Raw genomic sequence first — 27622 nt, forward strand, 5'->3', positions numbered from 1 at the left:
TGCAGCTTTTCCGTACATTTCAAATTATATCAGAATTAAAAGCTACAAAAATCTACTTTTCAGAACATTATCTATGTTTTAAGTCAGAGGTCTGAAATTTTTCAATTGTTGTAGTGTTGGTGAGTTAATTAGGTCTTTGGGATTTGGAGCAAAAATTCACTTTGTTGTTCATTGCTATCAACGGGGACGTGGTTTTAAAATATTTATATTTTTATTTTAAAAATATTACATATTCATTAAAGAAACTTTGGAATGTATAGAAAAGTAGAATTTAGAAAGCCATTTGGAAGTCTATTGGTCATTTATTTCTTTAATTTTGTGGTTTTTGTATAAAGGTCTATATACATGATCTTTCTACAAACTTGGTATTATATTCATTTTAAATATCGTACATAGTTTTCCTGAACATAATTTTAGTAATTACATAGAATTCCATTGAGTAAATGTACTGTGGTTTACTTACCCATTCTAAAGTTTATATTTTTACCAGTTTATGTAAATATAAAACTGTTGTTATATTAATAATGTCCAGAGGTTTTGTGTTTTTCTGATGTCAATGTAGTAAAATTAAGATAAGCAAATGGGTTAACATACTGTTCCCAAATTGTCACAATTTATCTCAACAGGCCCATATTTACAAGTGAAAGTTTTAGATTCCTCAGACATCCTGTGATGCTACTATAACCTTCCCTCAACATCCTTCTCTATATTTTTGCTCAAAGCAGCGTACTTGATCATCCATATAATAAACTGAAAAGCTGCTATTGTCAAAGCTAATAGCTCTTCGTATTTGTCATTTGTCTTCAGGAAGTATTTGTTTTATCTGAAAGTTCCAAATATCATCTTCATTTTCAAGCTTTAGCAAAGCAGATTGGGATTCTGTGCATGGAGGATGTTTCAAGTTGCTCAGAACTGAAATTTCCAAACCAAATTATCATCCAAGATGATTTCTAAACAGATTTTCCCATAGGTTCAAAAGATACCTATAATAACTTATATTCTTAACATATTTTTCTAGTTTGTGTCTAACATCTTGAAAAATACCCTTTTGAATAAATTCTTAGGCATAAATGGTTTGAGAGTGTGAAGAAAGATTTATTGGCTTGAATGTTATTTTCAACTGTACATTTCTATTACAGATAAGTTAACTTATTCTTTTGGGGGAGCACTTTCGTCATTAGCAATTATTTGCTGAGTATCCAATCTGTATAAAATACTATGTTCAGTGCTGAGTGTATAAAGAGGTATCTAAATCATGGCCCTTGTCCTCTAGGAACTTGAAATTTTAAACCATCATAATCTTAAGGTTCCATTCAGTAGATTAACAAGAAGCCTATTACTATCGTTTAGTGGTAGTATGATTTTTTCCTATCTGCATATATTCCCTTGTCCTAAAGGGACAGAGAACTTCAGCATAAATTCATAAAATAATTTTGGAACTAGAAGATTATTTAATTGTACTTTGTGTTCTATAGGAAACACTGAATGTAGAAAGCTCTATCCTTAATTTTAGCTTTTTTGAGCTTTACAAATCAGATCTCCGACTTTCTGTTTTGCTTTTTCTCCATTTTACCACTTTGTGTCCCTTATACAACCTCATGATTTTTCATAGTCAAATAAAGTTAATTATTAAAGAGGAAGTTTCTCATGATCGCACTTTGCTATTTGACATATTTGAGTTGATCTTGTGATACTTTTGAGCACAGAGAATAAAATGTGATCATAACCTGTTTTCTAACAAATTGCCTTTGTCCATGAATATTGAAACATTCATCTAACCAACATAATTTAGTATTACTTATATCAGAAAATGTAGAATGGTTGGAGTTATGTCAATTGGTGTATTCTTAGAGAGCTCACAGTTTGTTTGGGTAGCGTCTAGATCTGTGGAACTCTAGCAGTAAGCAGAGTAAATAAAGATAGTCACAAGGACTTGGAGCCTCAGGAAGAGGGGGAAACAGAAACAGAGTGGATCAGTTATGAAACATCCTCTGTGTTGTTGTGGATCTCTGGATAATGGGAGAATAATGGGGCAGGGTAGGTGCATATAACTCCAGCTTTGGACAGCAGGAAAGGACTATTCAACAAGACTGCATGAGATTCTTGTGTTCCTGAATTCTTCCTCCTATTCTCTCATTCAGTAGTTTGTATCTAGACAAGTAACTCAGTATCCCCAGTAAATCAGAATTGGGGTACATTGCGATCACTATGAAAGAATGGGCCATAATTAGGAAAGACAGATGAGCAACAAAATTAGCTTGGTGAAAGAAATGTATATCTTTCTATCATAATGCAGAAATGATATCTAAGTCTGATTTAGGCATAAGATTTTCCAGTAAGAGAAAGAAGGAAAGAAGAAAGCCTACTTTTTTGTTAATTATAGAAATTTAATACACATAAAATAAGTTTCAGAAAGAATGTACTCCATTTTTAATTGCAGAAGAAAATTTTTTATTTTCTTTCTTTTTTTTTTTAATCCTAAAATGTCTTATGGAGAGGAAACAAATAACTCATCTTAAACCCAAATGTCAGGAATGTTGCAGAATGTCTTACAGGGCTTTGACAATACTCTACAAATATCGGTTGTTGATTTTGGCAAAATCTGAGAAGAAAAACTGTTTTTGCCATTCTTTTGCTAACATGAAATTAAGATTGTTCCTTTGGTGATGGTTTAAGCTTATTGGGCCTCTAGATCTTAAAAACCCTGATTTCAGTAGTTTAATCAACTTAGCTTTTTAGAGTATCTCACCATGCTGCCGTTTGGTTACAATATTCATAACAAAAAGTGAACTGGAGAGGGTTCTATCTTTAAATGCAATAGTTTAAACTAGGAGTAATTCATTGCATCTCTACCATCTTTAACAGATTGATTGAGACATAGTATTATAAAGGAAAGAAAAGGACCACAGGCAAGAATAAACTACTTCTGCAAAGTAAATTGCTTTGTGAATGTACAAAAAAGTATTTAACAACATAATTAGAGTTAATCTGTGTGACCTACCAGGTCCCAGGCTTGTTCATCTCTCTATGTCCAGCTGTGGTTAACATGTTGTTCAAATCTGGGGGTCACCATTCAACTTGTATTCTGAGTTGTGCCAGAAACAGCTGATTTGGGAACTTAGAAGCTCTCAGAAAGTTTTTGTGTGTCCTGCATCACCTACTCTTGACCCGCCTTGGGTTTTAGCCACTATGATAGCTACTGGGCCTGCTGTCAGTATCTCACCTCAAGTGCCCACAGAATTTCTTTCCTTTTCTGCCTCAAGGCTTTCTCTGAAGCCGTCTAAGCTTGCTCAGCCCTTGTCCAGGAGTGTGGAGAAACTGAAGGCCCCCTGGAACAACTATCAACCAATGGGATTGGTAGTTGCCATGTAAATGCTCCAGCCTCCCATCCTTTGGAGAAACAAATTGTTTGCAGTTTTTAGCGCGCTCCCAGGAAGATTGAGCCCATATTGCCTACAGTGATATCCAACTCATTAATGTACTTTTTGTTGCCTTTTCTTTCTTCCGTCTCACTCTAGCTCATCCTTCCCTCCTTTTTTTGGGAATCACCTCCCAAATTAGTTACCTATATCCAGGTTCTTATCTCAGGCTCTGCTTTTGGGGGACCCAAACCAAGATGGCAGCTTTAGCTCTTTAATTGTGGTAAGTCGCATTTAAATCCAGAGAAAATGTTTGTTGGTTGGTTGCTTGCTTTTCTGTTAAAGCTTTTTGCATTTGCAGTTATGGAAAGAAATAATGCAATACTCTTTGAAAATATGAGTCAGAGCCAAGCGCACTTTTGTGTGATTAAGGATTTTCATTGGCATTAATATTGGCTCTTGGAGTCTTCTCTATCTTCACTCGTTCTTTTGGTGATCTGATCCAGTCTCTAAATGCTATCTAAATGCCCATAACCTTCATATCTTTATCTTCAGTTCAGACCTTTCTTCCAAACTCCGGACTTACATATCAAGATGCCTACTTGATATCATCACATGGGCCTCTATTAGACATCCTCAAACTGAAATGTCAAGTTTGAACTTATGATCTTCTCCAAAAACTTCTGCATATTCATTCTTCTCCATCTTGGTTGATAGTAACTTCATCCTTCCACTTGTTCGTTTCAACACCTGGGAGTCATCCTTGGCTCTTATCTTTCTCATTCCATAGTCGACTCATCAGAAATTCCTGTCAACTCCACCTTCAAATTATACCTGAATCCAGCCATTTTTTACTGTTACACTGTGGTCCCAGCTACCATCAAGTCTCACATGGATTACTGCAATAGCTTCTCACTAATCTCCCTGCATCCACCCTTATCCCCTACAGTATATTCTCTACTCAACCAAAGCAATCCTTTAACAACATAAGGCATATCATGTCACTCCCCTACTCAAAACCCTGCCATGGCTCTCTGTTTTACTGAGGGTAGACTCCAAGTCCCTACACTGGCCCACAGTGCCCTTTAGGATCTGGCCCTTGTTACTTCTCTGACTTCATCTTCCACTACACTGCCCCACACTCAATCTGCTCTAGCAACACTAACCTCTTTGTGCATCCTCACATATGCCAGGTATGCTCCCACCTTTGTACTGGCTGTCTCCTCTGCCTGGAATTCTCTTCACTTACAAGTCAGAATGGCTTTTTCTTTATTAATTTAACTTTTGTTGTGGCTCTGTTTGTGGTAGGTTTGTTTGAGGAATGTTTGCACTTATTGGGAATCTCTGTCCTTTATTGCCAGATGGCCAGTGTCTTTAAAACCAGTACTTTTTAATATTTTGTCCATTTTTTTCGTTGTTTCTGATGGGAAAGTAAACTCAATCCCTGTTCCTCCATCTTGGCCAGAAGGGGAAACCCTGACCTCTGTCTCCCAAATCTGATCTTAGAGCTCCTGCCATTTTTGTCACCCTCATAGGACCATCTGAATCCTTGACAGCTGTCTTTCTCTTATTCAGTACATTGACCCTTTCTGACTTCACTTACATGACTATCCAGTTTGTAGTAAAGTGTTAATTAATACATTGTTTTCTTAGTATCCTAGGCTTTTATACTTCATAGTGTTTGACTTGTGTGCGCTATCGTTCCTCAAGTTTGTGTCCATATTAGCCACCTGTTTTTCATCCCTTCACATGTACTTGGGCCTACCTCTTACGTTAGCCATTCTATGACTATTTACTGAAAGCTTTGAACAGCTTTGCATAAGTACAGTTGTATTATGGCTTTCCTCAGACCGGAACCTAGACCATACTTCTAAGTTTCTGTTCTGCTGCAGGCACTACTGAAGTCATGACATAGAGTGCAGGAACCTGCTCTGGCTAATGTATTACCCAGAAATGTACCAGAGTTAATGATTCTGGAGGCCACCCTTGATCAATGAGTAAGGTTGATGATGGAGAAATGTTTCCCTCTTTAATCCCTTAAATTGATTCAGACAGGAGGAATGAGCACCAGGTACTCTGAGGGAGTGAAGGCTGCAGCTCCATTACACAGCCTTGTGTTGGCTTTCTCTCCTTCCCTGTAACACCATCTTCACAATCCTCTCTCTTTATTCTCTCTCCTCAACTGCTCTATCCTTCCCATTTGTTTCTATGCTACTGATAATTGTAGAAAATCAAAAAACTATCTTGACTAGTCTCCTAGTAAATCATACCATCTTACTCTAACTTTTTAGGGATTCTTTTTCTGCCAAGTAACTAACTAGTCATTTTGTATTATATTGCTGCCTTAATCTTTCATGTCTTCCCTTTCAAAACTGGGCTTCATTCTCAGCACATATTCTTACCTGAGTTGTTGAGAAGTAAAAGATTTATGAGATTGGCTTCCACATTTTCTTTCTTCTCTACTTCAAAATGGTTCCTCCTCTCTATAAAAAACACTTTTTAAAAAAATCTTTAACCCACCTCCGCTTCTTTTGAGTGTTAGAAGAAGAGATGTCAGTTGTTCTTAGAGTTAATTTCTCCAGTTATGCTCTTGATTGCATCCAGTACTAACTTCTCAAGTCCTTTCCTTACCAGTCTTCCCATATCTTTTCTTGATTTCCAGTGCTTCCCTTTGCTGACTACAGCTATGTTCGGATCTCACCTGTAATAGAAGAAAACAAAACACAAAACCAAAATCTTTTTTTCCTCACCATCATTCCTATTAACCATGAGCTTTCCTTGCTTTTTTTCATTAAATGGAACATTTATTGAAATAATATTCTATGTTATGACATATTTATTTCTTAAGCCCTGACAACTAATTTGAATCTCTACCACTCTTTGGAAAGTACTGTCTTAAAAGTCAATAAAGGAAAAATAATCCTTAAACTTCATAGCCCTTCCTCAGTCATCATCTTTGACCACATTCTAGCATGTTCCAGTAAATCCCAGTTTTCTTTAACGACATTATAAAAACTTCTACCTGTCTGGCTTCTTCCTCTTTTTGCTCCCTAGTCATTATTATCTATACCCAGAGCTCTCTGTAGGTTCTTTCTCTGACAGAAGCTTCCTTGTTTTTGAACAGTAATACTGTTCTTTAAGGCACCAATGGATTCCTGATTCCTCTTTGTGTCTCCTGTATTCGGAGAAGAAGAGAAAGCCAGGCACTGTGATTTATATACATTATTTCACTTAATCCCCATAGCAATTCACATTGCATTCATAAGTAAACTAAGGCCCAAGTGGTCAAGTGAGTTGTCTAGTGTCTCAGAGCTGTCTAGGGATGGGAACCATATCTGCCAGACACTAAATTCATACACTTTCACTGTGTAACAGAGTGATGACTCTTAAACAGCAATATATCCTGAATCACTGAAGAAATATTAATTATGTTTGCTATTGTATTTAGTAAGGAAGGAAAGCAGAAAAATACATTTTAGAAAGATTGTGAATCTGCAACAAGAGTTGAAAGTAATAAAGACTTTCTGTTAAACTTTGTGTTATTGAAATGCTGTTAACCAGAGCAACCTCTTTCCAAAATTCCTCAGTCAATCAAGGATGTATTATATACTGAACTGTGTGGTTGTATTATATACTAGACTGGTTATATATTCACTAATGGCTTTCATGTTGAGGTCAGAGTTGGAAATAGGTCTTTTTTAGTATATGTTATTAATTGGATATTTGTCAGTGCTAAACTCAACTCAACAATTAAAGAGAATCTTTACCTGTTGGACTTCAGAGGTAAGTTAAATTTGATAACTGAGACAGAAGAATCTAAAATTAAAGGGAGGATCAATAGCAGCAGTTAGTTAATAGTGTGGAAGTGTCCTATGGGTATGCAAAGTGGGAAATTACATGATAGCCTGTAAGTATGGATGGGCAAAGGATGCACCATCATTAGGCAATTGCACACTGAACAACTGTAGATTAAGTACCATTTTATCCAATTTAGACCTAATGAACTTGGTAGATGAGATCCCTGCTGAATTAAGGAGCAATCAAAGCCTCATTTTGGATTCTGTGCCATCTAGGTCAAGAAGTTCCAAAAGTGTTATATATATTTACTTGGTAAGGGAAAGACACGACTTTCTTATCCTTCCTTCTGGTTGATTCTTTAACAAATATTTATGAAATATGATTTGTGCCATAGGGAGTATCGGTTGGTGAGTGATAGATAATGATATAAAAGACTTATAAAATTGTTCCCTGCTTTTGAGGAGTTGTATTTCCATTTTTGCTAATTTTCATCATTTACTCTGAATGACAATTTTTTTAAATCAAAGGGATAAGAAGAATTTTGTTTGAGTCTAAAGGCAAAGTAACTCTCTCCCCTGCCAAGAAGATTGACAAAAGGTCTTTAATAAAAAGGAAAAGGAATGAAGAGGTGGGGATGTATTTTGACTCTGTATTCAGTCTCACCTATCTCAGAGGTGCAATGACACTGTGATTTTATTTGGAACTTTCAGGAAGGGGTCCGGATCACCATTTTGCAGGAGGTGCAAAAGATGTGTCAGAAGAAGCCCACGTCTGCCTACCCTGCAGGGAGGGCTGCTCCTACTGTGCTGATGACAGCCCCTGCTTTGTCCAGGAGGATAAGTATTTGCGACTTGCTATCATCTCCTTCCAAGCCCTGTGTATGCTGCTCGACTTCGTTAGCATGCTGGTGGTCTACCACTTTCGCAAAGCAAAGGTAAACCCAGGTACCCTGGTTATGATCCTCCTTTTTATTATGAAGTCACCTCTTTTTTTAAGCAAATAGAGTTTTCCAAATCTCAGTTGCTTCTCTATTAAGCAGAAGTCTTTCTATAATATGATTGGACTTGAGTATGAAAGTTATGTTCTTTAGCGTCCTAGGAGAAATTGAGATTAAAAATATGAGACTTTGTTATAACATTTTCCTCTATAGAATGTTTCTCCCTATTTAGCCTAGAGCTTGAGTACTTCATTGCCTTAAAGGACTGTCTTTTATATCATCTCTTTGGTCTCTAGAAGAACTTATTCTGCCCATTCAATATGTTGTTAATTTTTTCATATCTAGAAAGCTTTGTGATGGTTGTTATGTTTCATTTTTATTTCTCTTAGCCGTATTTGAAGATGGTAAATGGACTCCATTATTTTTGAGCATGTTATATTTTGAAGAATGAATTTATTCATGACCTTATATTTGGTCTTACAGTAGTATCCCAGGATAATAGTGATCCTGCAAAGAGCTTATGTGGCTTTTGAGAGAGCGTATCCTTTGGGTCTGTTCTGAGAAATCAAAGAGTGGTATAATCATTTGTATGCTTCTCAGTCAGGGATAGACGAAATGCTAAAATGTTCAGGGCAAAGCTTTCTGGGGAGCTGCCTCCAGCTGGTCACCCAATTAGTTATATGTAGCCAGTATTGTGTCAGAATTTGGGGTTCTGTTGCTTTTGGAAACTTATTTGTGCCACTGGAAAGAAAACAAAGCCTAAAGTTTCTACCTTTTCTAAATTCAAATGACCCTTCATGTTAGCAAAGTTGTGCAGATTGGTTTCCATTACAGAGCTCATTGCAAGTATAAAGTGTTCCCATTAGAAATTTAAAAAAGAAAACAACTCTCTGTGAATGGCATCTCTTACAAAGCCTCACGTCAACATTAAAAAAAAAAAACAATAACAGACCTATGTTGAGATTCTACGAGAATGTATCCATTATGTTAATGTTAGAGACTAACAGTTATTTTAAATAGACAGTTTCGTTAAGAGAAGCCTACAACACAAATTAAAATCAAGCTTTAAGTCAGCAAGAAAGTGCAAACAGGCAAATTCCTCTTTATTTAACCAGTACTTGTCTTTCTTTTGCAATAAAATATGTGTTCAGTTGTCTATATGGTAAAGTAGCAGACAGCTGGAATTGGTAAATATCGAACCACTGCTACCTAGATAGAATAATTGTTTTTTTAAAAGCCTGTCACTGGCAGAGCAGGTAAAATTGACAGGCCTATTTAGTAAACTGCTCTGAAATTTCTTTGTGTAATGTAATTCATTTACACAGTGGATAACACATAGTTCTTTATGAATTTTAATTGATTTTAATCATTAATGATTGGTGTGCTAAATAGAGTTAGTGATATATGATAGGTAGAATATTACATTGGATAGTAAGAAAACTGAGATGGTTCTTGCTAGACAAATGTCTTAATTTATGTTAATGTTATTTAACATTTTCAAAGTTATTAACCTTTCAGATTTCTCTGGAGCTTCATATGAAATGCTACCTTACAGAGCTATCATGAGAATAGATATCTTTACATGTCATTTGGTGAAATTTCTAGACACAAACTAGTTATAATAGATAAATTAGACATTATCTAGTTTTAAGATGATCATCTTTTGAAGAATCAATTTTCACAGAATGTGATGTAATGTAAGGGGGGATATTTTGGGGAAATAATATAAGTTAATAAAGTCAGTGAACATAGATCTGATATATTAAGGAAAGGTAACATTTGATGAAATTTTCTCTTCTGATTTCAGTTACTAAAAGCAGCGGATTAATTGTAAAAGCAATAAACTATTTTCAGCATAGAGATTGCATATTTATAGCACGTAGACTTTGGCTTTGCTTTGTAAAGTTTTCATGTGTCTTTGCAACATTTCTTTGGATAAAGCGGAAACCTGATGATCCCTTTTGGAGCAATATTGGTGTTCTCCTTATGAATTTCCCATTATAGTCTCTACTCACTAATAATTAAAAGAACAAAAACCACATAATCATCAATTTACATCCAATTTGACAAAAGAACTTAGTTGCAATAAAAAAGTAGCAAAACCTTGTGGGTAAGCGTGCAGACTCTGGAGCCAGATTGTTTAGATTTGAATCCTATCTCAGCCCATTGGATACTGTGACACTCTGGGAAAATTGCTTAGCCTCACTTTGCTTAGTTTTCTCCTTTATGAAATGGTGTTAACACATCATATACAAAAATTAATTTAAAATGGGCATACACCCAAATGTTAAGGGCGAAAACTAAGAAAGTTTTCTTAGAAGAAAACATAGGCATAAATCTTCATGACCTTGGGTTAGGCGATGGTTTCAGATACGACATCAAAAGCACAAATGACAAAAGAAAAAATAGATAAACTGGACTGCATCAAAATTGAAAACTCTTGTACATCAAAGGGCATCATCAAGAAAGTAAAAATACAGTCCATAGAATGGCAGAAAATATTTGCAAATCATACTGGTATCCAGAATGTATAAAGAATACTTAAACAATAAAAAGACAACCCAATTAAAAAAGATCCCTAGGCAAGGGACCTGAATAGACGTTTCTCCAAAGAAGATATGCAAATGGCCAATAAGCATATGAAAAGAGGTTCAACATCATTAGTTATTAAGAAAATGCAAATCAAGCCCACAACACAGGATAGCATAGATACAAATTAAAAAGACAGACAATAACAAGTATTGTTGAAGATGTGGAGAAATACAAACTCTCATTCATTGCTGTTGGGGATGTAAAATGGTGCAGTCACTTTGGAAAACAGTTTGACAGTCCCTCAAAAAGTTTAACGTAGAGTTATGATATGACCCAGTAGTTCCAATCCTAGGTATATACCCAGGAAAATTGAAAACATATGTCTACACAAAAATGTGCACACAAATGTTCATAGCAGCATATTCATAATAGACAAAAAATGAAAACAACACAAATTTCCATCAATTGATGAACAGCTAAATGAAATGTGTATATCCATACAATGGAATATCATTTGTCAATAAAGAGGAATGAAGTACTGGTACGTGCTATAACATGGATGAACCTTGAAAATATGCTGAGTGAAAGAAAACAGTTATAAAATGTCGTGTACTATATGATTACATTTATATGAAATGTCCAGAATAGGCAAATCCATAGAGAGAAGAAGTAGATTAGTGGTTGCCAGGGGTACAAGGAGGGAAGAAAAGGATGTGCCTGCTAACGGGTTCAGGGTTTCTTTTTGGGGTGATGAAAATTTTCTAAAATTAGATTATGGTGATAGTTGCACAAATCTGCCAATATACTAAAAACCACTATTTTGTACACTTTAAAAGGGTGAATATTAAGGTATATTAATTATTTCTCAATAAAGCCGTTATAAAGTTTTTTAAAAGGAGTTTAAATATTACTTAACTTACAGAATCATTTTGAAGAGTTAGAGATAATTCGTGTAAAGTACCTTACTAGGCATTTGCCTTTTGTTGTTATATTATTTTAGTCCTCTTTGTAAAAGTAATATTCCATGTATGCTTCTCACGTTAGAGGTCAAGTATGACATTTAAAATAGTTCAAAAGATAAGGTGTTGGAAAATATAGTCATGCCTGTTTAAAGTAGGCAGTGAGATTCTAGGCAATAAATTCATTTAACTTGTCTTCATCCTTGTAAACAACCGTCCTAAACTAATCCTAATAGATTTTCAGGTGGCTGAAATGCACAAAACAGCTGTGGTACAGATTTTTTTATTTCGGCTATGTCTTGATCATGAAAGAATAGAAGGAATGGAAACTGTAGGCAGGATGGTTTCACTTAATTGGTCTCAGTTTAAAAAAAAAATCTTTTAGATACCCAGGCTCCACAAGTGCTTCTTCACACACACACATGCAATTACACAAATATTTCTATGCTGATAATCATTTTCAAAAAGCATTTACTATGCATTTATGTATACGTGGCCTTTTGTCCTTTTTAAGAGTGATGAAGTGTACGACTAAACTATAGTTTATTTGCCTATTTATCTATGTCATTGACCTTTCTGGGAAGGTTCAGATTCCACCCCTTATTTCTGTTGAGTGTGAAGCTGTGCGCTATGATACAACAGTGGGCCAAGCTGGGGATAGAATTGATGTGCGCTAGTGAAGGCTGAGTGCTCGTCAATCTACTCAGTGCGGACCTGAAGAGAAGTACATTCTCCCGTCTACAAGGAGACACCTCGAGGGAGGGCCCAGAACAAGTGGTTAGGGAAGGAACTGAGCTAGAATCTGAGACTTGGTCCCTCTCTCCTCTTTCTCTAGCATGGGAACCATATTCTTTAACACAGTTTCACCAGAATTCATGGTATGTAACATCTTAATGCTTTTAGTGTAGGGACTATATTTCATTAAGGGCCTGTTAGAAATAATCATTTGGGAAATTAGGCATCTTATTTATATTAGACTTTTTCTATGAATTGACAGAAATAACCACATTGACAAATAAAAAGTAGGAAAAGTGATGGAAATGTCAAACCCAGCCGCTGATCCTGTACATCTAGACAGCATGCAAAGATGCCATAATGGTAATAGAAATCTCTCTGTTCTAAAATGAAATAGGCCATCCTATCAGGAGACGTTAAGATGATATAGAAATGTATGTCTTTCAGTTGCACTGTTCTTCCAGGGAATCTAATTATGAGAACTTTTAGTTAAATGAGGTTTACCCATGCCTAAATATCTACCTTGTAGTTGTTAAGTACCAACAATCATTGGCCAAAGGTTAGTTTAACATTTTATCATTTTAAGCAACACAAACTAGATTCCATTATATTTTGGGGTGAGGCTTGTAGTATGACATCACAAAGAGCAAATTAATTTTACTCTGCACAAATATTTAGGGAACTAATTACATACATTTGTCCTGGTACCATTGGTTAAAGATTAAATCCGTCAGTAAACTATGAATAATTTTGAACCCAGTGAGTTCTTCTAAAACAAGCATTTTTAAAACAGTATTTTAAAGATCTTGAATATTAAATATTTTGAAATTATTTCTACATTTTTTACCACATATTATGACGAGTAACATATTTTTTTATTACCTATTCTGAAGAAAGAGTATGGTTTCTTACAGCTTAATAACATCAAGTGTTAGTACAACTTATTTTTGAATGAAAATTTCAAAGAGAGAAGATATGCTGGAAGGAACAGCAACTTATTCCACTTCTGAAAATAATATTTTGCTTGATTTATTCTTAGTAAATTTTAGCATGTTTTGTTTGAGCTTAGTAGTTTGGAAAAAAAGTGATAGTCATTTTTTCAAGTAAAAATACTGTCATTTGTATTTTCCCTTCCATTCCTATATTGGTTCTTTTTTTTTTTTTTTTTTTTTTTTGTGAGGAGGACTAGCCCTGAGCTAACATCCGATGCCAATCCTCCCCTTTTTTCTTGAGGAAGACTGGCCCTGGGCTAACATCCCTGCCCATCTTCTTCTACTTTATGTGGGTCGCCGCCACAGCATGGCCTGACAAGCGATGCATTGGTGCACGCCCAGGATCAGAACCTGTGAACCCCGGGCCGCCGCAGCAGAGCCTGGGCACTTAACCGCTGCGCCACTGGGCGGCCCCTAATGGTTCTTTTTTTAATTAGAAATTAATTGACAGAGGATTTTATAATTGCTCATTTTTGGTTTGGAAAATTAGATGTTTTAATATAGAGTACGACTGATTTTTTAATGAAATTCTACTTGGCTAGTTATGATGTTCTAATGCCTATTTTAATGAAATAAAGGGAAATGTATCACTTTTTTATTGTGGTAAAATATACATAATGTAAAATTGACCATTTTTGCCATTTTTTAAGTGTACCATTCAGTGGCATTAAGTACATTCACACCATTGTGCAACCATCACCACTGTTCATTTCCAGAACTTTTTCATCATCCCAAACCGAACTCTGTACCCAGTAAACAACTCCCCCTTCCCCTAACCCCTGGTAACCTCTCTTCTACTTTTTGTCTCTACAGATTTGTCTGTTAAGGGTACTTCATATAAGCGGAATCATACACTATTCGTCCTTTGGTGTCTGGCTTATTTCACTTCGCATAATGTTTTCAAGTTTCATCTATATTGTAGCATGTGTCAGAACTTCATTCCTTTTAATTGCTGAATAATGTTCCACTGCATGTATTTAGCACATTTTGTTTATAAGTTCATCTGTTGATGGACATTTGGGTTGTTTTCACCTTTTGGCTATTATAAATAATGCTACTATGAACATTGTCATACAAGCATCTGGTTGAGTCCCCGATTTAAATTCTTTTAGGAGTAGAATTACTGAATCATTTGGTCATTCTGTGTTTAAATTTTTGAAGAACCACCAAACTGTTTTGCACAGAGGATGGACCATTTGATATTTCCACCAACAATTCGTGAGGGTTCCAATTCCTTCACATCCTCACCAATACTTGTTGTTTTCTGGGGGTTTTTTGGTTTTTTTATAACAGGCATGCTAATGAATGAGAAGTGGTATCTCATTGTGGTTTTTGATTTGCATTTTCCTAAAGTTAGTGCCAGTTGAGCATCTGTTCATGTGCTTATTGGCTATTTGTATATCTTCTTTGCAGAAATGTTTATTCAAGTCTTTTGCTCACTTTTGATTCAAGTTGTTTGGTTTTTCATTGTTGAGTTGTAGGAATTCTTTATATAGTCTGAATATTAATCACTTATCAGACTTAGGATTTGTAAATATTTTCTCCCATTCTGTGGGTTGTCTTTTTACTCTCTTGATAGTGTCCTTTAATGCCCGAAAGTTTTTAATTTTGATAAAGTCTAATTTACCTATGTTTTCTTTTGTTGCCTGTGCTTTTGATGTCATATTCAAGAAATCATTGCCAAATCCAATGTCATGAAGCTTTCCCTGTATGTTTTTTTCTAGGAGTTTTATAGTTTTAGGCCTTGCATTTAGGTCTTCAATCCATTTTGACTTAATTTTTACATATGCTATAAGGTAAGGATCCAACCTCGTTCTTTTGCATGTGGATACCTAGTTTTCCTATCACCATTTGTTGAAGACACTATCCTTTCCTCATTGTGTGGTCTTGGTGCCGCTATCAGAGATCATTTGACCATATACATGAGAGTTTATTCTGTTCCATTGGTCTATGCCTTTATGCCAGTACTATACTGTTTTAATTTCTGTAGCCTTGTAGTAAGTTTTGAAATAAGGAATTGTGAGGCCTCCATCTTTGTTCTTCTTTTCAAGATTGTTTTGGCTATTTGGAGTCTCTTCAGATTCCATATGAATTTTAGGATTGGTTTTTCTATTTCTGTCAAAACAAAGCATCATTGGAATTTTAATAGGGACTGCATTGAATCTGTAGATCCCTTTGGCTAGTATTGCCATCTTAACAGTATTGTCTTCTACTCCATGAACACAAGGATGTCTTTCTACTTATTTATCTCTAATTTCTTTCAGCGATGTTTTGTAATTTTCAGTATAGAAGTCTTTTCTCTCCTTGGTTAAATTTATTCCTAAGTTTTGTGATATGTCACTTTTTGCAAATAGATTTTGTGATTTGTATTATCCTTCAGTTAAATGGATACTCTCACATGGTATCTTCTATAGTCTCAATTAATAGCAAGTTTATGATTTTTCTTTTATACTTAGCAATTGATATTCTTCTTTCATGCTTTTCAGTTTCTCTGCCATTTATGGAAGGGAGGTGCAGCATAATACGTGAAAAGGGGTAGAATGTTTAGAAGCCAAGAACTGGCACCTTCAGTGCAGCTATAGGGGTGTTGTAGAAGTTCCATACTAATTTACAAAATTTTTTCTTAAACCTCATTTTAGTACTGGCCAACTACTACACCCAACATAGGATGATGTTATTTATTTCTGTAGATTTATGATAGATGTTATTTCTCTAAGTTTCTGTTTTTCTAAGGGCTAAAGTATTGATCTCAAGATATTTTAATTCTATTGAACAAATAAAATATCACACAGTATCACAACAATAACATCTTCATACCTCTTACTAAAAGACAAATGGGTTGGGACATATTTCAATTATGTAACAGAAAATTTAGAACTTCTATGAATTAGTTTCATTAATAAATTATGTTGGATTATCTTATACACTTGTTTCACTGTTTGTGAAGAAGGATGTGTTTGAAGAAGAGATATATTTGTAGATAATATAGCAAAACAATGTTAAGGTAATTATTGAGGAAAGTGTGAGTTTTTATAAAATATTTACTTAATTTCCAATTGAAAAGCACTGTGATGATATTCAAAATCATTTTATTCAATACCTATATTTCATGACCTGGCAGTTTAGAGACTAAATATTCTGCTGTAGTCTATTTATCCTTTCTCTTTAAAATGATGGATTTGATGAGGTAACTTCTAAAGAACTTTCAAGCACTAAGATTTTATGATTCTTTGAATCTGGGAGATTCAAATTCCTAATTTGATGTATTAATTGTATAGAAAGATCAGCTAGCACTGCTGAGACTATCAGTCCACTGACTAATAGATTGTGGGCATGAGTATCATTGGATCCAGAGAACTCTTTTAGTGGGTCCAGCAGTTTGGAAAACAATAACAACAACAGCAGCAGCAATAACAGTATATATATTCTAAAGTCAAGCCTGATTAATGTAGTAAGCAGTTCAGGAAGTATTGAATGTTCAAATAGGAATCATATCATACTAGCTAATGTGAGATGAACATTTTATATCTTATGTGTATGTTCATTCATTGAAGGGATTTCTGGACTATTCCAAGAGTTACCAAAGGATAAAGTATAACAACTTTTAATTCTAGACTTTTGTCCTTATGGGGGATAAGAAGACAAGAACTAAGTAAAAGTTATATCATTTATATATATTTTATAATGTAAAATGTTTGATTTTGTAGCATAACACCTGATATTATTTGTATAATTTTTTCTTTACATGGAATATATTGAAACATATGTAAGAAGAAATCTGAAGTGTAGGCTTGAAAGTTAGAGAAGTACGTATAATCATGCTTTCTGGATTAACTCGCAAATGATCTTCTTTAGGACATAAGAAGAATCCTCAGCATTACACTTAATTAAGTGCAGGTCAGAGTGTGATCGAGGAAGTGTGTGCTAAGCAGCCCTATTCCAAGTATCACTGCCACAGTCCCCAAAGTGTTTTGTTAGTGCCATGGAGTGGATTCTGACTCCTAGTGACCCTGTGTATAGCAGGGCAGAACCCTTTCCAGTCTCTTTTGCATCACCCTTTCCTCTTCCGGTGCTGTGTCAGACAATGCTCCGCTGCTATTCACAGGGTTTTCATGGCTAATTTCTTCGGAAGAGGGTGGCCAGGTCCTTCTTCTTAGTCTGTCTTAATCTGGAAGCTCCACTGAAACCTGTCTACCATGGGTGACCATGCTGGTATTTGAAATACCAGTGGCAGAGCTTTCAGCATCACAGCGACACATAGCGGCCACAGTATGACAACCAATAGAAGGGTGGCGTGGTTCCCTGAGCGGGAAACGAACCCGGGCCACGGCTGTGAATGTGTTGAATCCTAACCACTAGACCCCAGGCCTGGCCCCCAACCTGTTAGGGGCTTCACATATTTTGATCTTGGAATCTTTCCAGCATTTAAGGGCTTGCTATTTAAAATGCAGATACTGTTTAAGTAGGATTAGTTGTCATTCTAACCATGAGTGGCACTTGAGCTAAAACATGATTACCACCTCCTGTCAGTTTATTGGAGCACTGTGTTAAAAAGGATTCTGAGACAGCGAATGGATTTATTCCGAAAGCTTGTTATTGGCTGACTTGAGCAGCCGTAGGTATTAGCACTCATGACATGTGTATCACATATTTGCCGCCCCTTGTCTAGGAGCTTCAGGCTCAGGGAAATTAGTGAGGGAAGAAAAAACTACCAATGTAGGATGTTAGAGGGCCTTTGTGATAAGCATGGCCATGAAACTGTTTTGTCTAGGGATAGCCCACTTCTGGAAGAATTATATCAAAATTCAAGGTTTCTACAGATGATGACCTGCTATATCTATCCAAGATATAATGGATTTATGAGGCATTATCCCATTCCATAATTTACCAGCCAGTTCTCAAGTATTTTGAACTTGACACAGTCTGAAATGTATTTTGACAGGCGCTTTTCTCTAAATATTTAAAGGTAGGTATATTTCAAAATACATGTAATGCTTTCAATTCTTATTCGTTTTTACTTTTCTTCTGACACATATGTGTGGTATGTGTTAATAAAAGTGCCAGAAGAGATTTGATGTTAAAAAATTATGGCCTCCATCCCAGCACACAACACGCATCCCCCAGTGTATTTTGTCAACAAGAAAATATTTTATGAGTTCTGAGTAGAGCTTAGTCCCCCAGCTCAAATTTAGAGTTTCATATCTTTTCTTTCTCTTGTGACTGTGGAAATTATTTAGCTCATTTGTAGGTTTTCTTTCCTTAGAGCTACTTTTATTAGCGATCAGAAATGCCTACTTTTTCTGGTCACTAGGTTTTTGGACTGCAAAAGGTGAGCTTTAGGACTAAGTACAACATTTAAACAAATTAAAAGGCAAATTGGAAAAAATGTTTTGATATGATAATAAGATATTAACATTTTTAATCTAAAAACAGACAAAACCCTCTTAGGAATCAGTAAGAAATAGAAAAAGATCCAATAGGAAAATAGGCAAAGAATATTCATCAGCAACTTATAAAAAACAAGAACATAAAAATATATTCTCTATTTCCATGAGTAATTACAAAATGCAAATTAAAACAATGACATATACTTTTATAACAGTAATAACTCTCTGTGTTGGTGAAGATGTTAGGAACTAGGCGTTCCCATCCATTGCTGATGGTTGTGAAAATTGGTTGAAACTTTTGGGTGAAATTTGGAATTATGTGTAATAAACCTAAAAATGCATGGTGGTTTTACTTCTAGAAGACTGTACTAAAGAAATCGTATATGTGCACAAGGACTTAACAAATATATTCATATGTATATGTATGTTTATTATAGCACTATTTATAGTACAAACTGGGAACAATTCAATGTTCAAAATTGGGATAGGTCTTCAATGCATTTAAATATGTAGCCCATAAAAGTGATCTTGTAGAATACTAAATGATAGGATAAAATAGTTTTAATAGAGTTATTTAATCATAAACTTGCCCACCACATTTCTACTATTCATTGAAATTTTATTTTAGCACTTTCCATTTTTTGTCCTTCCCCCTCACCTTTTCTTCTCACGCCATCCCTCTCTGCCTGCCTCCCTCCTTCCATCCCTTCTTTCCGTTCATCATCCACCTGCTGAGCATCTAGTGAGTGTTTGGAACTATTATCCGTACTGGGAATACAGTGATGAACAGGACAAGCAAGGTCTGTGCTCTTAAGGAGTTGATATTCCAGTGTGGGGCTAGTGGAGACAGGCAATGAAAAAACAAGAATGTTTTGGGTGGTAGTAAGTGCTGTGATCAAAATGAAATAGTATAATGTGATAGGGTGTGACTTTGGAGGTATAGAATTCTTATAGCCACCATGTAAGTTGGTTTATCCTCATTTTGTGTTTGAATAAACCGAAGTGTAGAGAATTTAAGAAGCCAGTCTGATGTTACTTGGGGAAGCTAGGATTGACGTTCAGGTCTGCTTGACTCTATAATTTATTATAGCTCTTAACTACTGTGCTATCCTATCTGTCATATGGTTACAATGCAATTTTATCTTAAATTCTAAAAAGCAGACCCAGCCAACCCTGGCCCGCCTGTAGTAATCCTAGTTCTAGGCCTGCATATGCATTCTTCTTTGTTTCCTTCATTCCTTTATGCCTCAGCAAAACTTCCATGTCCTATGCTTCATTCTTGCTAGGTGCCTACTGAATCACCTTCTTGCATGGCACCATTTTAATGGTTTTATATGTTTCTTGGCTCTGCTCATTTGTGTTACTACACGGTTTTGCATCTCAATGGCATCCTTTAATGCCTTAACCCACGGAGCAACTCATATATAACAGTGTAGGGGCACGTGTGTGGATGTGTATGAATGTCAGGTTGATGGTAAGGGTAACACGGGGAGATGCAGGAGAGTACAGAAAAATATTTTAGCTGAAGGAATCTCTTTCTGTCCGTGCTTCTTAAGAATTTGTCGTTTAAATAACCTCCTACTCCATCTGGTGGCAGCAATACTAATTATGAGTTATGAAGAACAACTAAAGTGTTTATAACATATTTGTATATGCCTTAAGAGACAAAAGATGTGTAATGATCACTAAAGCTCCATTTCTCTTTTGAGGCATTTACATTTATTTATGCTTATTTGAAAGTAAAGTCAGTTACATATTAAGTATGCTAAAAATAACTTTTTAAAAATCAATGTACTCATACTGAATTACTTGCTATTTGAAAAATATCATGAGAGACCGATCTGTTTTTTCCAAATTCCTCAGATCTTCATTTTTAAAGCCCACTCAAATATTATGTAAGCAAAGGACTTTGTGCATTATAAATTAATGCCTTCATTAACTATTTATTCATGAATATTTAGCTGGGTTTACAAAGATGATTTTGATACTGGCTTGCCCATGAGAGGCTCACAATCGAATGGGGAAATGAATGTATGGAAATAGAGGATATATAAAAATGTGTACTGCAGAGTGTTGAGCACTTGGTGAGGCAGTGGGAAATAGTGATTAAGGTCACAGACTCTAAAGTCTGTCTATCTAGGTGCTTCTCCTGGCCTCTCACATAAGAGCTCTTAAACCTTAGGTAAGTTATTAACCTCTCTTTGTCTCAGTTTCCTCCTCTGTAATATGGGGATAATAATAAATCTAATCTTATAGGGATGTGATGAAGATTAAAATGTGTGGAATAAACTTCTTATTACAATTAATGACCTGTGGAAAATGCTCAATAAATGTTAGCTATTCGTAGGAGTATGTATGGAATATGATAGTAGCATAAAAACAAGAGTGGTTGAGGAGTGGTCTGGGAAGACTTCAAAGAAGTGACACTTGAGAAGAATCTTGAAAAATGAATTTCACTGGTTAGACAGATAGGAGATAAGAGAGGTAGGCGATGCAGAGGGACATAGTGCAAAAATACTAGAGAGCATATGACACTTTTAGGGAAATTCAAATGTTTCAGTATGGATTCTAAAACCCTGGCTAAACACTTTGGACTTTATCCTATAGGCAGTTGAGATAAATTGTTGAGCTGGCTAAAAATATTAGACTTATGGGTCTGGCACCATAGAAACAGGTTTGTGAGTCATTCACTCGTTCACTCAGTGCTTTTTGAGGGTGCACTAAGTTCCCAGGCATTGTTTATGGATAGTGAACGAAACAAACATGGTCTGTGATCCTATAAATGGAGTTCATAATCTTGTGGGGTAAAGATGAGTGAGTAAATGAATTACTAAATACCAATACTGATATGTGCTATGAAGGAAAGTAACAGAGTCAAGTGAGAAAGGATAATAGTTGGAGAGAATAATGAGACTGGGGAGAATTTATTTAGATGGATTGTTTAGGAAGACTTCTCTGAGGTACTGTCATTTAATCTGAGGTCTCAAGATAACCAGGACAGGGAGGGGGAAGCATAGGGACAGGAGAGTATTCCAGGAAAAGAAAACTACATCTGTGAAGGTGCCAAAATGTGAAGAAGCTTGGAGTGTTCCAGGAACTGAAGAGGCCAGCGTGGGTAGCAAACAGTAGCCGACTGAGAGAGTGGAGAGAGACGAGTTCAGAGAGTCAGGTGCCAGTCATTCAGTGGTCTACAGACCAGAGTCAAGACTTTTACTTTATTTGAAGGGCAATTAGAAGCCACTGAAGGAGTTGAAGCAGAGGAATAAATGATCCCATTTAGGTATTAAACTAGTTTCTCTAGCTGTTCTGTGGAGAATAGATTAATAAGGAACAAGTGTAAAGGTGGGGGAAAATGATCAGATGTCTGTTGACCTAGTCTAGGCAAGAGATTGTGGTGGCAGTGGGAATGGAGAAGAGTGGCTAAATTTGAGATACATTTGGAGATGGAATTGACAGGACTTGCTGATGAATTTGATGTGGGAGGTGAAGAAAAAGGAAAAATCAAGTTTGATTCCCTCGGGTTTATAGCTTGAGGAACCGGTGAAGAGTGGTGCTATCTACTAAAATTAAGAAAATGTGAAGCATATTTCTCATTGGAAATGAGAATTATTTGAAGGGTGGGGAAAGGAAAAATCAAGAATTCCCTTTTGGACATAAATTTGACTAAGGTTGGCAAATTTAGCATGTAAAAAAACAGGATGCCCAATTAAATTTGAGTTTCAGATAAATAATGAATAATGCTTTAGTATATAAATCCGTAACAAAATTGTATGCTAATACTAAAACATTATATGTTGTTTATATGCATTATTTTATATGGATTTTATTTTACCTGGCAACCTAATGGTTAACCCACCTGTGAGAAATCAAAGGGGAGATGTCAGGGGGCAGTTAGATAGATGAGCGGGAAGAAGAGTGTAGGAGTTTAGGCTGGAGCTATAGATTAGGAGTCGTGAGCATTAAGACATAGGAATTTAAAGCCGTGAGAAGGGATGAGATCATCCCCATAGGAAACGTAGGAAGAAGAAGAGAATGCTCAGGACTGAGCTCTTCAACATTTTGAAGTTAAGTAGAATGCAAGAACCCTTTTTGAATAATTGAGGAGTGCCGAGGAGAATAGAGGGAAGCCAGATCAGTGTCATTACAGAATCCAAAAGAGGGCAGTATTTCAAAGAAGGAGAGAGTGGCCAGCTGTGGGAATCCTACAGAGTGATAGAATAAAATGAGGGGAGAAGAGTATGCAATGGCTTTGGCAGCACAGAGGTCATTGGCGACCGTAGCAGTGTGCTTTCATAGAATGATTGAGGAATTAGAGAAAGCATGTGTCCCCGAAACTTCTGAGAATTTTATTTGGGAAGGGAGCAGAGAAATAGTGTTGGCTAGATAGTGATGGTTAAAACCATGACAAATTCTGAGCTTTCCCAGGGCAGTGTTTAGAGTAAGAAAAGAAGATATTTGAAACAGTATCTTTGAAATAAATAGAAGAAAAGAAAGGAAGGAAGGGGACAGAGGAGTGCGAGGTGTGAGCCAACTCCAATAGAGGAATTTTGCAGAAACAAAGAAAGAGGGACTCGGGGCCTGCCCGGTGGCATAGTGGTTAAATGCGCGCACTCCGCCTCGGCGGCCTGGGGGTCGCGAGTTCGGATCCCGGGCGCACACCGAGGCACCGCTTGTCAAGCCATGCTGTGGCGGCGTCCCATATAAAGTAGAGGAAGATGGGCACAGATGTTAGCCCAGGGCCGATCTTCCTCAGCAAAAACAGGAGGATTGGCGTTCGATGTTAGCTGAGGGCTAATCTTGCTAACAAAAAAAAAAAAAAAAGAAGAAAGAAAAAGGGACTCATAAGAGAGGGAGTCATTAACAGAAGCAGATAATACAGAGTGGTGAAGAAAAATGAGGCCTGAAATAATTTATTGCTGTACCCATGTCACACTGTTGTAATTATTATAATTTTACTGGGACTTAAGTGTTTGGTAGCTAATAATCTTAGTCTTCAAAGTCTTGAATACTTTCAGTCTTTACTCTTCCACATTTAACATTTAGGGAAAGCATGTCAAACTCAATGCAAAATCCTATTAGGATTTTGGTTGGGATTGCATTTAATAGTGTAAGAACAATTGTCTAACCATATAGAAAAATATGGTATTAAATCACTCACTAACACCATTTGCAATAAATCCCAGGTGAGAATGACTCTATGGATTTGATAATTATGAAGCTATTGAAAACTTTTTCCTGAGCAGTTTCTGAGCAGTGATAGGCACAAAAGTCAGACTATAGTGGGCTGAGAGGTGGATTGGAGATAGAAAAGTAGAGAATGTAAATGTACAGCATTCTTTCAAGAAGCTTGGCTCCAGGGTAAGTGGAAAGAGGGTATGACCAAATGACCACAGAGGAGACTCGAGGTTGAGGGAGTTTTATCTTGAAAGATGGGAACATATTTATAAACCGTTAGAGAAAGAGAGAAGTGCCGGTTGAAAATACAGGGAAACGTGGAGTAATTGATGGATCGGGGTCCCATGGGCAACAGAAGGGAATGGGATCCTGAGTACAGGTGGAGATATTGACTCTGGACAGGAGAAGATCTGAATTGTATCTGAGACTAGAGAAACGGTGATGCTGATGAGGCAGATATCAATAATTTGGGGTTGAGGCAACAAAGTTGAAGAAATTCTAGCTTGAATTTTCTGTCTGAGATTTGGAATAAGGTCATTTACTGAGTGTTCTTGAGTAGAGTGAGGTAGAGACTTGAGAAGACTGTTGAGAGTTTGGGATAACCACTGTAGGGCAGGAGGGGAAAGTCCAAGTGCACAGGAAAGGACTGCTGAGAGACCAGATCAAATTGGAAAGCACAGATGTTTCTTTGAAGTTCTGTCGAAAAGACAAAAAGCCGGAAAGTTGGAAGGATAGAAAGTATTAGCATAGATAGTTGTGTTAACTGATTGGTTATCATTCAAGGAACTATAAATATTTTGCAAATCGCATTTTGCTTTAAGTCCATTTATCTTTTCTTAAAGTGGATTTAGAAATGTTCACTCTCCAAGTTTCTTAGTGCATTTACAGCATTAATATGTGTGACAATTAATTAATTTTAGAGAAATCCCCAGGAGGGAGAGAAATAACAGTAATTAGCATCTTCAGTTACAAATGGAGAAAATGATTCCTAAAGATACCCCTGAGGTCATGATGCAAACCACTGTTTACTCATAATTAAATGAACAACATCTTCCAAATTCAATGAAAAGAGCATATTTTATAAGACTTTGGTGGGAGTGTTATAGTTGCATTGCGTCTTGAGCCATTTCTATTAACGGAGCTCAGTATATAGTTAGGCCTATCCCAGTTAAAATTGAAGTCAGAGAGATTTATTTTGTGAGTTTTGTTTCCTAATACAGCAGAAGTCAACAAACTATGACCTGCTGCCTGTTTTGAAAAAAATCTAAAGAAGCAGACTATTTCATGACATGTGGAAATTATATGGAATTCAAATTTCAGTGTCCATAAATAAAGCTTTATTAGAATACAGCCACACTCACTTGTCTACATGTTGTCTCTGGCTGATTTCACACTACAATGACAGAATTGAGTAGTTGTGATGGAGATGGTATAGTCTGGAAAACCTAAAATATTTACTCTCTGGCCCTTTATTGAAAAAGTTGGCTGTCACTTAAAATACAGCACCTGCCTTGTCTGGTTTCCATCGCCATCTCTCCATCTCTCAGGGCCTTGCTCGTTGGTACTATACATTCCAAGGGTATTTGTCTTTTCATAAGAAACTCTTAAACACTACAAAGTCTAGACCCAAATGAATGTACGATGCTGGAATTTCAGGTCCAGGTCAGGATGCCTGGACACATTTTGGCTAAAAGGTCATCTTGACATGCTTTAATTCCACCATGCAGTCACTTCTGTCAGCTACAAAGATAATTCTAATTTGGAGCATTTGCTGGTTTCTTGACCCGCTGTTCTATTTGTGACATATCAAGCCCTTCAGATTCTCAACTTAAAATTTCAAAACAATTTTCACTGGCAGGATATTTGAGCAAGGGAGCAGGACAGCTAAGCCTCAATCTGTATTTCAAACAGAGCTAGTTGGAGCCCAAGTCTATTGCCTGGTTCTAAGTTCTGTTGGCATGGAGAAGCATGGCTTGGCTGCCTTGGATCATAATTTTATATTTTATTGAAGTTTTTACTTTACTAAAATGAAATTTCATTTGCACCCTTGGGCCACTGCTAATTTTTGTTCACTTTAGCTTTGTCAGTGCTTTGGAAGGTGGCTCTTGCTCAGCTGGAGTGCAGTGTGTGTCCTACACATTTTGAAGCCTCTTGTAATTTCCTGTACCAGTGTTCGTCAAGGTAGGGGTCAGAAGCCAGCCCTTGAGGAGGATGAAGAGCTCACTTACACCCCTTCCTTGGCTTTGTGTCCACAGTACTTTCTGTCCTTGGGCTTTCTTTGTTCACCCAGATAGAATCACAGAGCTCTGAGGCGACAGGAAAGGCAACCACGGCGAGGAGTTAGACGTTTTTTCTTCCCTTTGGAGATTTTTAGAGATGAGCTGTCATGAAACCAGGACTCTGTCTTATCTTCCTCTTCCACATCTATAAAAATCATGCCCTCCTTCACATACCTATAAATATATAACCTGGCTTCCTGAGGGCAAAAGGTGAGCCCATTCTTGGTAGGTTTTCCTGTCTGCAATATTTCAAAATGATAAATGTCTCTGGGGTTTCACTTCGATATTGAATCTGAACTCTTCCTCTGGATTTTCCTTCTTGTCTCTCTGCACCACAGATCAGAGAAGAGAAAGGGATTGAATGCTAGCTGAGCAAATGAGCTCGGCCACCACCTTCAGACCGAGTCCAACTCTGCTTAACCCTGACAGGTGGGGTTGTGCTGTTTTAAGAAAAGACGCTATTGACTATGCCTTGAGTTGAGTTCCTCTACAGTAGCCAGGAAGAGAGAAAAACGAGGCGTCTCAAACGACACCTCCATTAATTGCTTGCTAGTGGATGTTTGTAGGAGCAAAGCGTGGGTTTCCATTTTCTCTTTTAATTATCCATAATAGCACCCTACCAGTAGTGCCTAAGAAATGCATCTGACAGGGAGACATTTGTTTCATTTGGAAGAAAGCTGAGTTCACATGAGGAAAAGTTTCAGTTCAAGAGAAGTAGGATTCTCACTGACCCTTGTTCTCTTCCTTCTTTTGCTTCACAAAGTCTGTGAGACTTAAATTATCTTTATAATGACAATTTCTTATTCATCACAGATCCTAGAAATGTGCAGGATTTTTGGAAATTAAAATGTCTTTAAAGCTTGTTTACCCATTCTCAGTTTATTTTATCATTTCTTCATAAAATATTACTAAATTTGAGTAGGATGCTTATTATAATACTGCTGAGGGCTCTTAAGGGTATATGTTATTTTTTATTTCAGAATATAATATTCGGATAGGATCGTTTTTGACATTTCAGTAATGCAGTCAATTTTTAGCTCTAGGACCCAGATTTAAAATAGATTAGAGGTAGGACTCATAGTCTCATTTCTAAAACATTTGACCTCATTTTCCTTATGAGAAATAGGAAGGGTAGGGAAGCAAGGTGAATAGTAATAGCAGAGAAGCTTAAAACAAATAGAAAAGGCTATAACCCTTATTGGCCTATGGCAGTAGAAATTTAATACATAATCATTATGGGAATTATTATCATCCGTATTTACTGCTTACTCATTTTCTGTCTCTGAACTTCGGGACTGTTTTATCTTTAGAATTTTTTCTTCCTACTCAACTCTACCCCCTTAACTCAGCATATGCTTCACTAAAGCCAGGCTGTGTTCTGCTGCTCTGCCCTGGCTACCTGCTTCTGTTTAAAGGTGTCTACACCTGAATCAGTGAGTGGTGAGAATAGTGTGCTGGAAATGCCAAGG

At 36.5% G+C, this 27622-nt stretch overlaps 1 protein-coding gene across 1 annotated transcript in view; it reads left to right on the forward strand.

The window, feature by feature from the left end:
• Positions 1–27622, forward strand: part of GPR158 (G protein-coupled receptor 158) — a 373712-nt gene that overhangs the window by 207546 nt on the left and 138544 nt on the right. Inside the window, exon 5 of the mRNA XM_058532588.1 lies at positions 7868–8091. Coding sequence (XP_058388571.1) covers positions 7868–8091 — 224 coding nt within the window. The remainder of the gene's footprint in view (positions 1–7867; positions 8092–27622) is intronic.

Source organism: Diceros bicornis, chromosome 36 (genome assembly GCF_020826845.1).
Source record: "Diceros bicornis minor isolate mBicDic1 chromosome 36, mDicBic1.mat.cur, whole genome shotgun sequence".
Taxonomy (NCBI): Eukaryota; Metazoa; Chordata; class Mammalia; order Perissodactyla; family Rhinocerotidae; genus Diceros; species Diceros bicornis.